Genomic DNA, 16952 nt, shown 5'->3' with positions numbered 1-16952 from the left:
TTTTTCATGTCTGCAAAAAGCCAGTAGTCGCTCGGGGCCAAATCTGGAGAGTACGGTGGGTGGGGAAGCAATTCAAAGCGTAATTCGTCCAATTTAACCATTGTTTTCATCGCGCTCTGAATCGTCGACGCGTTGTTGTTTCTGGTCCGGTGTGAGCAAACGTGGCACCCACTTCGAAAGCAACTCGCTCATGCCCAAATTTTCATGTAAAATTGTAAAGACACTGCCTTCTGATATCTTCAAGGTGTCAGCTATCTCACGCAACTTCATTTTACGGTCATTTGAAACTATTTTGTGGACATTTTTCATGTTTTCCGGAACAACTGCCGATTTTGGGCGACCAGAGCGTTCAGCATCATCGGTGCTTGTACGACCGCGTTTAAATTCAGCATACCAGTCAATAATAGTTGATTTCCCTGGTGCAGAGTCCCCATAATGCTTATCAAGCCACTGTTTGGCTTCAACAGTATTTTTCCCCATCAAAAAACAGTGTTTAATCAACACACGAAATTCCTTTCTATCCATTGTCTTGAAAATTACAAAACTGGGCTCACTAAAACGACTGTAACATCTAAACTAACGGTCAGAATGCCATGAAATTTTGACACGTACTGTTTAAAGGATAGTACTACCCGGAAATCACGTGGATCTGTCAACAATGTTGCCATATATGTGTCAGACCGGTGACTTATTGAGTGATGTGTTATGTATAAGAGATGTGTAAGAGAGACTATCTTTTCACTATACATATTTTTTTCTGAAGCGTGACGCTTGCATTCGCGGGCAATGAAAACATTTCCGGTCACTTCTGATGACGTCGGACTTGTGGTGAACGTTCCCGGAAAATTAAATCTCGGATCCTCCTTACGTCAAAAACCCCCAACCTTTTTCCTCTTTCCGTGACCTCGGCACGACCTTCCTTTTAGTGTAAAGAAGCATAATTTTCATAAAAGTTCTCTCTCCTTTATTAAACTCTTCCCACTTTTTCCTCATTTATACTAATACATAACAAATTTTCTCTGCAGTCCCGTCGTCTATAAAATGTAAATTACCATTTGCAGAAAAACAACCCCAAACGCATACTGATCCTCCACCATTTCTTGCTGTAGGCGTTATCATCGTTGATTTAAAGGATTCACCTTGTTTTACAAGAATTTACAAGATTCAATAATAAAAATTAACATCCACGGTGATTATATCTTCCAGCAAGATACCGGACTCCAAACATAAATGCAAACTTGTTCATCTGCTGTGCAATCAGTGCAGAATTCAGTGAGTGCATTAAAATGGCTCGCCTTTCCTTTGAAATCGTCGTTTCCGGCAGATCACCCGTGTTTTTTTAATCGAATGTACGTTATCTTCTGATTAATTAAACGCCATGCAACGATTTTTCATTTTCTCACTGAATAAAGTTCGCCCTTTAAAACATATCAATTGCATTCACTTCAGTGCAGTTTAAAACACGTGATAAGTTCACTATTATTTATAATATATTACATGTTCAGTAATAGCTCTTGTACGAATGAAAGGTAACAAATGATTCTCGAGTATTTTATAAACTTACATCTTGTTCTTTTTCTCGAAGGTAACTACCTCGTGACATTATATAAATTAACTAACAAAGCTTCTTGTTCAGACAAAATACGACATGAAATCCATGAACTGTGTTCAAAATGGAAGCGGTGTTATACATACTTTTGCTGCGGTTCGAAAATGTCTCTCGAAATGTCTGTTCTCATAATGCAAATTACGCCTTTTTTAAAGTTTAAGGACTGTTAGGAAAAAATGCATTAACGCACTAACATCCTCCTGAAGATGACGATCGGGGGGAAAGTGTGGGGCTCGACACGGTACTCTCGAATGTATCGGGCCTATACCCAGTAAAAAGACCTAACAGTCCAGGACTCAAAATTGAGACCTGATCCATCTCCTACTGGACCAAAGAATGGTGAGCACTGCGACCGCTATTCGCATGGGTCCCATGGAAATCATCGACACAAATTTCCCCGACAACATTTCACCGACTCCAGATTTGACCGTCAATAACTTTCGCCGACAACGCGTTTAACCGAAAACGACTCTGATCGACAACGAATTTGATCCACGACGACTTGAGACGACCACGGTATGATAATACATATACAATCAAATTCGTTGTCGGTCAAAAGTACGCCTTGTAAATTGAAAAAACAGGATTTTTGAGGGCGATAGCGCCCTAGATCGATCATTTATCTAGCGTTCCTTGACTACTAAAAAACTCCATCATTGCATTATCGAGAAACGAGAAGTCGAAACCCGCGCCCTTGCAGTCCCGAAAACGAGTCCACCGCCTCAAAAGACATATGCACGGCATTCGATTCTAAAAAACTGAAGGTCACCTTCGTTTCTGGAAAAATACTGTAAAAATTTCCTTCCTCTTTCCGGGAAAAACGCTTGTCCAACTCACCGAGAACACTGTGCGGATTCGCAAGTGCGAAGCAGCAGATAGGATGTAACGGTCACGCTTACAATCTCCAAGTTATTCACTGTCCATATTGTCGTGATTGGTGCAGGTCGGCGGATGGATGTGGCAACCGCTGGAAAGTCCGAACACGGAAGAAAACACGAGCTGGAAATCCGTCGTCATCGGCGTCGGCGACGAAGGAGCGCCGAGTTGACAGAAGTCGGCAGGTTCGCGAGAAGGAAGCGCGAGCGGAAGAAGGGTGAAACGTGCGATACCCTAGAAAAGAAGAAGAAAAAGAAGAAGAGGAGGAGGAAGAGAGGTGGGATCGTGCGTATATCAGAGGAGAGTGGGAGAAAAGAGTGTGCCTAAAGCGATATACACAACTGACGAAGTAATCCGTAAACTTCCCAACAAAGTTGTGTCAACGACATTTCCAGTCATCCTATCCTGTCTATCACTGCCACTGATGCTGCTACCAACCCCCGCGTGCTGTTGCCTTCCCGTTCGCTTTACGGCTAACCGTGCGACACTGTCGTATAGTCGGTTTTAGCAGTTCCTCGTGCCGCGTGCCTCGTAAACAAGAAACAGGGAGAGAGAGAAGAGTTGTGCCTCATCGAATTAAGTCTCCACCCATATATATGTATATTAAAAAAATATATATATATATATTTTTGTTCCCGCGATTTATATTCTAGCTGTAACACGTGCGTGCGTCTTTTTATACTGTGAACGTTCGGCGTCCATCCCCCGGTCCGGAGTGTGAGTCTTCGAGAAAAATCGTGCGGTTTTTTGCGACACCCGTTGGGCAACGGGCGCGCTCGCGGATCGTTCCGGTGACCGTTTGCTAGTGAATAGTGGTGCTCTTGTTCGCATCTCGTGCAAGTGAAAGTCAGTGAATCGAATTTTACCACGACGAAAATATCGGTGGTCGCAAGATGATGCTATCGCAGACGGTGCTGATGGTGCTGTTCTCTGTGCTGGCTACGGGAGCACCGCGGTCCTCGGCCATTTACGCGGACGACAAAGTGGTGAGTCAATCAGTTTATCATCTTTTTCCTTTTTTACCGTATTCGGGAATTGCAGACGGGATGATTGACCGACGTTTTTCGCCGAACAGTGTACACGTACAGATGGGTCTGTCCGGAAAGTAATGCGACCGCATTTTTTCTTTTTAAATCTATTGAACATATGAGTGCAAATCTTTCAAATTCTTCAAAGTAGGATCCTTGAGCGTCGACACACTTTTTCCTGGAAGGCGTTATCTGCAGCCTCTCGTAGTACCCTCGTCGCAGCCTCGTCGAGCACTTCCAAACTAAACTTTTCCGTAGATTACGGGGAAAACGGTAAACGGTACTTCTTAGTTGGATCACAACGCTTCCTCAACCCCCGTACACAGTCCTGACATGTCTCCTGCCGACTTCTTCTCGTTCCCAAAAATTAAAAATGTGCTGAAAGGATGCCATTTTGAAAGCGTGGAACGCGTCAAAGAGGCTGTGACGAGGGTACTACGAGAGGTTCCAAAAAACTCATCCATTGATATCTCATAGAAAATTTTATACGGTTCATTTCTCAAAAAAACGAGATATGAAAAAATGAGCATATTTTTAACCAATTTACTGTTTCTCCATTAGATTTCTTCATCCTTTTAAAAATTGCATCCTCCAACAATTTTGTTGATATGAAATCCTCTTGTTTCATTTCATTTAAAATATAGTTATTACTTTTCCGGGGCACTTCTTGATAACATAATAATCTTGGGCGGGCAAACAGTAAATTTTTTTTCCTTAATGACATATTTCTACGACTCCAAAATTTCTGTCACATTCGGTGAAAACGAATGTCCTGATACCAAGAATTCATGGTCTATCAAACAACTGACAAACGGACTCGGGCCGCTTTCAAAATAAAAATTTGCATCATTCTATTAATCAGCTAATTTCCTTTTCACAAAATCTTTGTGATTTTAAATGTGTTAGTTACAATTTGCTTCAGAATGAAAAGATAACGTAGAGATGTAAATATTGAAATTGCTAGCTTGATTTTTCTCGAAAATGGACTTGGGCCACATTCAAAACAAACGGCTCAAATATTTAAATCCTTATTAATTTTACGCTGAACTATTAATGGTAAATACCGCGTGGAATTTCCTACGGAATCGTAATACATATATAATATTTTACGCAAGCCTTGCATAAGCATAAGCCTCTGTAAATGTAGGAAATTAAGTACCTATGGGTAGCAATAGCAAACTCTCCTATAGGCGGCATTAAATGGGATTCACAAGTACATATTGAATGTGATCTCGTTCGTAGACTGAATCTAGAACTCCTCCTACACTACAGACTACAGACATTACGCGCGCGTGCACTGTGTACACTATGTACATACAACGATGTACATTTTCCAAAACAAATGATAGCACAGAAGATGTATCACTGGTTCCTTCACTCGATAAACCACGTACGAACGTATGACGAAGCTCGAGCAGACATTCACTATAAATACGTATTTCGCTTTTTTTTACAATTAGTCACGTCTCACTCTTCTTTATGCATCAACATCTACGTGATAGTCGTTAATTTGTTGGACGAGTAGAAAAATGACATACCGTCTTACAATGATCCGAGCGTGACTTCGTACTGATTCTACAATCAGTGGTCTGCTTCGAACTTGTATGACGGGCAGAAAAATGACGTAGTACGATGATCAGAGCGTAACCTTGAACGTGAAAATTCTCATGACTAGATATTATGCATTTCTGACAGAACTGAGTAAGTGTAATTCGAAACAGTAAAAAAATTAGATAAATTTAAAAATACTGCTATTAAAAACATATTAAGAAAGAAAAGCAATTTCTATTCCACTCCAGTTTGTCGCAATTTAGCTAGAAAATTGTGGATAGATTTGCTCCATTTGGGTTTAATCACTCGGTATATAGATTCAAGTTGTTTATAAAAATAATAGAGAATCGTTCATTTGCGACAGAAATATCGATTTATCAAGCCAGCGTATTACCACTCTTCTATTTAACACAGTTCTCTTCAGACGTACTTTTGTAATTATGTTTCTTCCATTACAATTGTGTTCGTAATAAATGATCTTTGGGTTGTTTGACTAAAGTATATTTAAAATCATCCACAAAAATTATAAATAAAAAAGAGATGTGGCTTGAATCCACACTTTTTTTTCATGTGAAACGTTCAAAAAATAAAATCCTCAATATCCCTGAGTGGTTTCGAGGAAACATAACCGGTTTTATAGCTAGACACATGGTGAGTAATGGAATGCTGATCAATAATGTAAAGACCCGGTAGTCATCCCCCGGATAATTTATGCAAAAATGATCAACGAGTTTCTTCGGATGATTAACTATTCATTATCTGGAATATTGCGTGCTGAAATTTGTCCGTTGCTCTCGCAACTGTAGATTTAATATTGGTCGCTGTGCTCCAGCTTCTGGCATACGAGAGCGAGAGAGAAAGAGAGAGAGAGAGAGCGATTCTCGACGAGTGTAAACCTGGCATTATTTCATGCGTGTGTCACAAACAGAGCCAGTTCGCAGATGTGTGGCGGGATGACTAAGAACCACGGTCGATTTCGCGTGCAAAAGGCACGTATATTGACTGCGTGCTTTCAGACGTGGCGCCTGCGTCGCGTCGCGTCGTCACAACCCTCCTTGATGTGATACCATTCCGTTATTTCCCTGAAAACAATCCTCGCCGTAATCCGAACTTGTTAACCACCAGGCTTGAACTTTGACAGCTGGGGGAGGGGGTCGCATGGTGGGACAAATTAGGTAAATGTACCTATTACTGAGGCTGTACGTTTTACTGCGGTATTTTCTACCACAATGAGATTGAAATACGTAGAAACAAATATTTTGCCATGAATACGTTTGTACAATTCTCGTTGGACGCAGCAAAGTAATCAAAAACGCTAAATAAAAGATCGATCTAGGGCGCTATCGCCTTCAAAAGTCCTATTTTTTCGTTAAGAGGCGTAATTTGCATTATTCGGCACCATGTAGCTATGAGAATAGCCGATGAGAGCGATAGCTTCCTAGGTCGATCTTTTGTCTAGCGTTTTTGACTACTGGAAAGTCCCATTTTTGTATTATCGGGAAATGAGACCCCGAATCCCGCACCCTTGCAATCCTGGAAACGAGTCTACCGCCTTGAATTGCATAGGGAACAAAGATACTTCTCTTGCCTTTTTAATAAAAAAAAATTAAGCCTTCAGCATTACGTACATTAAAGCGAAGAAGACTGCTGCGGCACGAAAATCACTAGGAATGTCCCTAATATACATACACTGCGGTGTGAATTGCAACTACGCGATGAGAAACGTGGTTCAGCCTAACGTTTCAAGTTACATAGGTACCTATTCGGTACATGTAAGTATTATAGAGTATTATAGATAAAATAAGAAGATATGAGATGGAAATGAAGTCAAAAAGTAATGAAAAAACTGTAAAAAAACTAAAAAAGCAATGTGAAGTGCACGAAAAGATCTACTTGTGGAACTTGGGAGAAGCAAAGAAAGAATGGAGATTTTAGGAAATAAAAAGAAAGAAGAAGAACACTGCTAAACGTAATGTACACACAAATAATTAATAACTCAAGTTCACCGGAGGTAGATGCGAAGTTTGATGAAACTTTTTAATGCGGACACCAAATGGACACAGGCGCCGACGTTCTGGCTTTCCGGGAAAGTCGTAAAAATTTTTGAAAGAGAAGAAAAGAAGCCACTTTATGATCTGTTCCATGAAACGGAAGGTCCTCTTTGTGACCCTGGAACAGGAGATTAGGATAAGTGCCACAAATATATCTGCCTGTTTATCTTAGAATCGTTTATGAAGCTTTCCTCGTGACTTAGTTCCTCAAATTTCTTCGCACGGTTTTTCTACGTAGGTCTTCGTCATTAAATTTCACAGCGGATCTTTATGCAAACTCTTTTCATTCGTTATTTAACCTGTAGATGGTTAACTCGTACAACCACAATAAGAAACAATACTTGTAACTAGACTGGTAGATCTTTATGCGAAAATAAAAATAGTATGCGTCAATTGCGATAAACAGGTACTAACTGGAAATTTGTTTCTTCCTTTAAAATTCTTCTAAGTAGAAAACTAAAATATTGATAGTTTAAAATTTTTATGATCGTTATGATGTTTTATATTTCATCTACATACTTATTTGTTACAAATACACAAAATCTGCAGTGTACGTGCAACTAAAAAAAATAAAATTTGCTCAGAATTGGGAACCACAAAAGAAGAATTAAAACAAGTTTACATAACACACAGAGCAAAGATATGTTTTGAATAAAATGCTCCATTTAAAAAAAAAAAAAAGCAACAACCGTGAATTATTTTGCAAACGAAAGTTACTATCAAGCTAAATAATTCAAATAATTATCTTTATTTGACAGTACTTTATGCAAAATTATGTGAATATTCAACCGTCGACTCGTTTAATATATAAGGTAATAAAACTAAAGTGGCATTTAATTTGATACGAGCCTGCGTGGCCGTTAATCTCGAATAGGACACTGAAATTAAAGGGTAATAAATCATAATGATAAAAATCACAAAATGTAACTGTATCCCGTTTATCTAGGGTCATGGAATAGTTACGATAAGGCAACCGCTGGTGGCAAGGGGTGAAACTTTCGTAGAAACTCCCTTGCCAACCTCTGTCCTTCTTTCATCAGTGGTGCACTGAATTGTAGAAGACATTCTCTTATCAGGATTAATTGAAAGGAACGTTGTTTAAGTGTTTCAACAGTGATCGCCTGTTCTGTGAATTCTGTGATCTCCTGACTCTCCGCTTACATGTCGTATTTACCGATTCGTGTATAATTGGACATAAGTGGGTCACTACTTTTTTTTAAAACTAATATCGAGCTGCATCCATTGATGTATTAAAAAATGTATCATTCTATTTAAAGAAACGGAGTTGGCCTTTATATGACCTTCATGCGTTCACTTACGAAAAAATTGGAAAAGACTGTCTTTGATGGTTAAAAAATAATTAAAGGTTGATGTAACAATTAAATTTTGTTAATATTAACTATACAGGGTGTCTCAGCTGATTTTTAATGGCACAAAAAAAAATATTTTTGTCATAATTTAAATGGCATCGAAGGAGGAATATCATAGAAGAACAATTTTTTTTAAATTAAAAGATTCGAAGATTTTTACATCTATGCCCATAGCTTTTTTCTCCATCAACCAATTTCAATGAAACTTTCTACATATATATATATAACTTACTTAGATTTACAAAATACATGTTTTAAATTTTCATTACGGGCACAGATAAAACATTTAAAAATCGTGGACTTTACTGTTCCCTTCGTAATTGCGACCAATAACAATTACAAAAAGAATTATTTACACATTAGCTAGTAAACTAAGCCTTCTAACGTCTCAAAAAAAAACTCAAGCTGCTGAGTCCAATTTTGAAAAATTGATTCGTTTTTAAAAGCTGTACGAATACTTTGTACACCGGCTGCATCACATTTCTAATGACAGGCTTTTGTATTTAATAGGTATTTAGTTAGGATAATCGAAGTTCCACTGTACGTAAATTTCACAAATTGTGTGTGTGTGTGTGTGTTCGAAATCGTTCTGACCCGAACGACCCCCTCCACAGATCAAGGGTTATATAAATAACCGAGTAAATAAATAACAATTGTGTTTTGCATGTAGCAGTAGCGAAGTAAAATGTGTACTACGGTTATGATACGAAGATCTTAAAGTACGACGACCGGGCGAATTTATTACGTAAAAATTATGATAACATTAAATTTATGAGGTGCGCTATCGTTTTATCGCGGGCTGTATTTTTCAGCTCCATTCGCCTCGAACAAACGGGGGCTTCGCTGAACATAACTGCACGGTTGTTGGGACGAACACATACATATGTATAGAGCAGTTCTCGTAAAAACAGTGGTGTGCCAAACAGTAGCGCGTTTGGGTATCCAGGTGTCTCAATTCAGAAGCTACTCCGTCTTGACCCTTTTTTTGGCCATTTAAGTAAGAGCGCTTCAGGTAGATGGCCAACACAGGTAGGCAGCTTAATTGAGGTACCGGTAACAAAGTTCGCGCTTCAATAGCTTTCACAAACAATTTAGCTGTGGCGAAATTATACAAAAGGTATCGTTTACAGAAATAAAACGAACGAACAAAGGAGGTCGCCGCATTTGTTCCAACCGCAATAAATATTTTTATGACCGCTCCACCTTTTTCACGCTTTAATGGTCAAGGTCGTTCTGCCTAATCGACACTTCGAGCACAGGGCTGCTAAATCGTGTTGCATTCGCTTATTTGAAATAATTATTTACAAGTATAATTAATTTTGTAAGTATATTAATATTTCAAATAGTTATATGCAGTAATTTTTGTTTATACAATACAATTTCGTGCCTGAAGCGAGTGTTGTTTTTATTATTTTTTTAATAAAAGTATTTTAGGTTACAATATTTACGATACTTTTTAGTTGAAACGTATCGACCTTTGTATACATAGTTAACCCTTATACATGAACTTGGGTCCTTTTTGATCCAAGGTAAAATAGGTTACGCCTAAATTTTAAATTATCTACTTGTTATAAAGCTTGAGTTGTGGATTCAGAGAAAAATAAAGCTGTAGATAAAGCCAATATTTGTATCTTAATGTTGTTTGCATGACGGAAAAGGTCCAGCAAATATTATTTGTATACATATATGAATAGAATAATCAAATGGCCACCGCGAAAATTCATTCAATGTCGTCACCGTCTGCTTTTATAAATCGTTGTTCCTTTTCTGGAACAGAGGATAAATTACTGCTTATATATATGTAAATGTTCTCGAATAATTGAATGACAATAATTCCATTTGCTTATAAATAAGCACCTTAAGCTTAAGCTTACAATTTAACAATTCGTATATTATATAAATTTGATTACATAAATTTTGATGATATAAATCATAATTGAAAGATAAAATGAACAAAAAAAATTGGCACATTACACAAGCTAACAAGGGACTAGTATATGCATGTAGACGTGAGTGAGAAAGAAAAATTCACCAACACAAAACTTTCTAAATATTGTTTCAACAAATCAATTTTTCTGAAATTCTTCTGGTTCTTGAAATATCTAGAAAATAGATTTTTCATCCCCGAATTTGAGGGCTGTTTTCTCCCTCTGGACATCAAACATACATCAAATATTTTTCAACAATTTGTATCCAATTTTCCCTTGTAAGCGAAATTGAGTCCATAGTTGCAGAAGTGAAGCATTGACCTTGTCTTTTGTCTCATGGTCCGCCATGTCTCCTTCACACTTCTGCCTTATAGGGACCCGAACCTTGTCCAGATTGATCGCGACACCAAATTAATAAGTAGACTGCAGATAAACTTGTGTTAAACGCGTTATTTCTGCCATGGATATTACTCGACACAAACAATTTTTTGTGATTTTCAGAGAGAGCATTCTTTTCTTCAAAACGTTACAGTTCTGCAAGGCTTACTGAAGCTATTCTACTATACTTGAAAGAACCATTCTCTTTTACTTCAGAGCACCCACTGATGAGTTACAAGGCTGTTTAGTCTACATTTTTCGGACTACTTTATCGATCACCGTTTCTATAAATATCCATATCTTTTGACAAAACTTTTTGGGAGACAAAGTTTTCTGGAAGAAGGATATATTTAGCGACGAGTCAAAATTTGAACTTCGATGGTGCAATAGACGAAAATGTGTATGGGGAAACAATCTTTTTCGAAATTAATTTAGAGGCGAGTATAAAAAGGATTTGTTGCTTGTTAATCATCCTTAAAAAAATTTCCCCTTGAGGGGCCGTCTCGTGTAAACGCTGTGAAATTTAACGATTTTCATAAATTTGTTAAAAGTTATGATATGTCTCTTATGCACAATTTTTTTCCACAATTAATTTAGCTACTCTTTTGTCATACAAAACAATTTTTATTGTGCGCCAGTCACTTGCTTCTTGTCTACAGAACACAATTAAGATACTAAGAAATTAATGAAACAATATATAGTGAAAATTACTAATAAACGCACAAAGTGTGCTATAAAATCTCTTGTCTTTCGATGAAGTAGAGTATTTCACACACAGGTGTACAAATAAAATAACCAACAGTTATTCTTCAGATCTATAACGGATAGCAAAAATTGTACGACTTACGCAGAATTTTGAAATCGACTTTTTTCACACTTTTGGGGTCAAATACCCCAATTGTGCATCAGTGCATTGACCGTCGCGTTACACCGTCGCGTCGCAACGTGTTGCTGCGTTATGGTTAACGGCCGATAGTGTGAAACAGCCTTAATAGGTGTCGCGAACCTTGGTGCACGCCAGGAGAGAGTGTGGATTTTATCAGGCGGGGCCTTCGGCCTTACTACGAAATCATTAAGCCAGGCATTTATATGCAATCGAGGTCGTTAACTGCAGGAAGCGCCGGCGCGTATACAGAATACTCCGACTGTGTGTCAAGATGTGACACACACTCCCGTGCCCTCTGTAAACGTGCTTGGTCAATACGCGCAACATGCATGCCAAACGTATTGTCGCGGAGGATCATATTCGCCCAGTTAATGCCATAGGTGCTCCGTTTGGTAATCTAAGGCCACGTCCACACTGAATCACCCACTACCAACTTACAGTGTGATCCACATTAAAATTCGGACACTTTTAACGGTGCGGATACGGCTCGAGCGAGAGTGCGGTGGCACATTTTTACAAGTGGAAGCGTTTCGGAGATTTGAAGGTCGACGTTGTTTTTTTTTTTAATGGAATACTATACTTTTTATACCAAAATATGGAAGAATGTCGAATTCTGAGTAAAAAGGTATCGACCTTCATTAGCCCTAAATGTAATAATTGACGAGTAATTTCATCTTATTTCCTGAAAATTTTTTACTCGTTAATAAATATACGTGTCTAGCGGTGTGTGTGTGTGTGCCAGCACACTCTCACTCGAGCCGTTTCCACAGCCTTAAGAGGACGATAACTTTTTTAATATCACGTCATACGACTTGGATTTTTTTGAGAAGTTACAGCAATTAGTTTTCTACAAGACGTGAAACGAAACTTTTTTATACTCCGGTGCAGTGTTCACGTCAAATAACTATCCTCTCACCAATTTCGAAGTGTCTTGGTACTTCATCCTAATTTTTCTGTCAAATTTTGCGATATTCCTCTGCCATTGTAAAATTGCATTGGTTCGAAACAATTTCAAAATAAATGCTGAGCAAAATTGTTTTTCAACCGAAATAATTTTCATTAGATGCTACTATGTTTCGGCTACGAACAACAAAAAACTCGTTTTCATCAGTCTGTTAGTTGAACTGTTATAATTTAATGAAGAGAGGAGTTGGCACTTTATTTTAGATGGTTGAGGTACAATACGAGGTCTGTTCAAAAAATACGCGGACTGACGTCATAAAACAAAATGTACTTTATTTAGTAGTTACATGTGTGGGTCCCCTTCAAAGTACTCTCCTTCCCGACGCACACACTTATCCCTACGGTGTTTCCACTTGTTGAAACAGTCCTGGTACGCTTCTTTTGTAATATCCTTCAGCTCCTTCGTCGCATTTGCCTTAATCTCGGGAATCGTCTAAAATCTTCTTCCTTTCAAGGGTCTTTTGAGTTTGAGAACAAGAAAAAGTCGTTTTGCCCGACCAGAACCAGCTGATATGTACGAACACATCGACTCCAACCGCATTCCCCTGGAACCAACTGAGTCCGCGCAATTCAAACAGTCCACGTATTTTTTGAACAGACCTCGTACTTTGTTATGGAGACTGCGACCACAACATGGCATATTTCGGTTACACATATACAGTCCGACTATTTCTATCGCAATTGATTGCGTAAAAAGGAGGGACTCGAGCGATAGAAAAAGACGCAAGTCGCGGTCATTAGCGCTAGCTCGTCGACAACAAAAGGTTGCGGCAATTTGCGCGCGCACGCGCACGTGCGGCTCGCAGACGCACACATCTTCGAATGGAATGTACGGTTATGAGTATGCAGCTCGTCTAGACGCTAATCAAGAAAGAGCACGTGTGTGTCGCCGACTCATTTCGCTCTGCCTTCTTTGACATACGTCGAAAAAGAGGTTCGAGAGAGGGTGGCAAGAAATGGCCAGCGACATTTGGGTCAGCGGTTCCGAGTTTGGAAACGATTGCTTTCTCACGCGCGGTTTGTCAGTTTGTATGGGATCAATGACTTTAGAATATGCAATATTAATGTGCGCGTGTTAGAGGAATATACAGCGATCAAACCGGCGAATAGAACTGCCTAGATAGACGATCTTTCAACTGCAGTTCATTAAAACATATTGCGCAGTCGAGAAAGAACGCGAAAATATTTAAACTATAAAGTCGTTTCAAGAAGTTAAATAAACGACAATTTACATCATGGCTCCCTACAGACTGTAGACTCCCTACAGTACGGCCCTGGCGACTCGTGGGCCGTACACTATTTTTCCTCTGTTCTCAGCAGTGTGTCCGGACAGGGGTAATGGAAAAGGAATCGGGGGGAATACAAGTACCCCATCTCTGATGACCAGAGTAATATGTGACACGTTGCGCGTGCGCGATAGGGACTGAACGGTGGAATAGGATAGTGGAAGGGGATAAGGTGGAGAGCCTGGAGGGGGAAATAAGGTTGGTCTCAACCTCATCTGGCCACACTGGTTCTCAGCAGAGTCGCCAGATTAAGGGAGGGAGCACGAATCGAGGGGGAAGTGTTACCCTCTCTCTTCCACTTTCGGAACATGCACGATAGAGACGGAACGTGTCACGTGACCAAGCCGCGGTGGATGCGTGGGGGAATAGCGTTGTAGAGAGGGAAGCTAGAGTGGGGACACGAGACTTGATCTGGTTTTCAGTGAACAGAGTCCCCTACCACACGTTAATTATGGCCAAATTTCTGTCATGTTAATTTTTCATTTATCTTGCATCACGTCTCCATAAATGTTAATAATTGAAAAGGCACTCACTAGGGAAGGACCTCAAGTGTACGACTTCCATTTCGATAATCTTTTGTGATACGATGGTATATGGATCCCTAATGATGTCTGCAAAATATTAGGTGTAGTTACTCAATAGTTTTAAAGATATAATCAATTAAAGTTTCATACCTTGTTGATATAACATACCATGATTTGCAGCTCAAGTTTTCGAAGTTCAATTGTTTATATCTTTAAAACTATTGCGTAACTACGTCTAATATTTTGCAGACATCATTAGGGAACCATATACCATCGTCTCACAAAAGATTATCAAAATCGAAGTGGGACAATTTAATAAATAGACTGCGGATTTTATGCATTTATGACGAAAATGGATACGTACAATGTAAATCAGTGGTCGTATTAAAAAGATTTAAGGCCGTCAGTCTATTAGTTTCACCTTGATAAGATAATTAAAAGATGAATGAATTTGTCATTTGGCTCCTGTGTCTCGCAATGAATGCAAACATTTTTTATTTTGCATAAAGATTCGCAGTCTACTAATAAAAGAACAATGATCGATCTACTGCTAAAATAATTGAGGAGGTCGCGTTAGGTGGCCCACCCTGTATAAGATCAAGATGCAGCTGATGGCGAACAGCAAGGCAAAGAATAGTCTCGGATCTCTCTATATTCGATCCGTGCGAAACGACTGGCCTGATGTAATTAGTAACACATGTGGCGCTCGTGGAACTCCATCCATCGATATACCGTGCCAATCGGGGGAAACTTTGCCAGCGTGTAACGCGACGGAATTTCAGAAACCTATAAGTGAAGCACTCCCTGCGCAACACGTGTGCAGATTCTTACTAAATTAAATCAAGGAGATTACTAGAGATTATTCCTTTGAATATAATATTATCAAACGTTCAATTACATTAAAAAGATCATCGACAAGTCTTTGCACTATAAACTCCTAAAAACTCATTTCTATTGGTTTGTTAGTGTTGTATCTTATAATTTAATGAAAAATAGGTGCCACCTTTTCCTTGCACGTCTGTAAAATCAACAATTTTGAAGGTATCGAAGAATCCGAAACACGACACCAAAAAGTGTCCGATATAATATTATCAAACGTTCAATTACATTAAAAAGATCATTGACAAGTCTTTCTGCTATAAACACCTAAAAACTCATTTCTATCGGTTAGTTAGTGATCTAGTTTTATAATTTAATGAATAAAGGGTGCCTTTATATAAAGAAGAATTAGTTTAGTATTAAATGACATCTAATAAATGAGTTGGAAAAATGCATTTGGACGGAATTGTGAAAAGCAATAGTAAAAATTGATTGTTACAACTTTTTTGGTCCCTGATTAAGGTCCCTGTTATAGAATAATAGATTGCTTTAACAGTAAATCTTGTTAGTCAGTACAAAGTATGTATAAAAGTGATTTAGGTATTCCAACGAGTCTACCAATTAAAGTGTAAGACAGAGCAAATTATGCAGCGTTCGTGACAGGATTTAAATTGATTATTTAATGAACTATCCAAGTGAATGTTTGTTTAAAGGCACCTACACTGTCCGATTATTCATGCAACGAATTCGCTTTCACAAGTGTTTTCGACCGAAAGAAAGTTCGTTTATTGTAATTTCAACAGACCCCGCAGCTCTGTCTGGATTTAACCTCCCGAAATGATGATGGTAATTACTAACGGTAATTACTCTTGCAGTCAGCCCTCGGGGAAAAAGGTATCGAGCTTTCGCAGTACAGCTGTTCCCATCCTACGTCTCAATTAACAACGAAGTCTCACATTACGTTCAATCTAAAAACTATTAGGAACTGGTTAGGGTCGTTTCAACTGTTGATCACGTCAACTTTAATGTTGTTGTTAGCCTCTAAATAATTGTACGGAAATACAATATGTTTTTTATGAATATTCGATACATATTTTAACACTACGAGACACGTCAAAATGACGTCTTTCTAATTTTGTAATTCAAGATTATTTAGATTCTAAAGGTACATTTTCAATTTATTTAATCACTGATAGAGGTACAAAAATGTAACGAAATAAAACAGATTTTTATATGCACTATATGTATAAAAAATTTTGAGAAAAATTAAGAACAATGGTTTCAACAATATATCTCAGTACATTTTTTTTCAAATTTCTGGAGGTTTCCAATTTGTATAAACATGTTGGAGCGCGAATAACATAATAATATTATATAAACATGGTACTTTGAGAACCTCAATATAAAATCGGCAATTTTAAGCTTCTGGATTTTTTCAAAAATCGATTTTGCAACCAAAAATTCTGAAATAATTCACTGTCGTGTGTGCTATCAGGTAGAGTGTTCGTGAATTTTTTCGTAATGTTTTGTCACGCAGAACAGAAGAAATAGGGCACACATAATTCATTCAAACGTGCTCATCCTGTAACTACCTATAAAATCGTCAATTTTAAGCTTCTGAATTTTTTTAAAAATCGATTTTGCAACCAAAAATTCTGAAATAATTCACTGTCGTGTATGCTA

General features: G+C 38.3%; 1 protein-coding gene across 2 annotated transcripts in view; it reads left to right on the top strand.

Moving 5' to 3' along the window:
- The window catches only part of Mmp2 (Matrix metalloproteinase 2), a 187833-nt gene that overhangs the window by 7432 nt on the left and 163449 nt on the right, over nucleotides 1–16952 (top strand). The window contains exon 1 of one of the 2 annotated variants that reach the window (XM_076426242.1): nucleotides 3175–3471. The exons of the other annotated variant lie outside the window; for it this stretch is intronic. Coding sequence (XP_076282357.1) covers nucleotides 3379–3471 — 93 coding nt within the window. The 5' untranslated portion in view covers nucleotides 3175–3378. Of the gene's footprint in view, nucleotides 1–3174; nucleotides 3472–16952 lie in introns of those variants that run through there. 2 annotated transcript variants of the gene reach the window in all.

The sequence above is a fragment of the Lasioglossum baleicum genome, chromosome 6 (genome assembly GCF_051020765.1).
Source record: "Lasioglossum baleicum chromosome 6, iyLasBale1, whole genome shotgun sequence".
Lineage (NCBI taxonomy): Eukaryota > Metazoa > Arthropoda > Insecta > Hymenoptera > Halictidae > Lasioglossum > Lasioglossum baleicum.
This window is presented reverse-complemented; position numbering and strand designations above follow the sequence as displayed.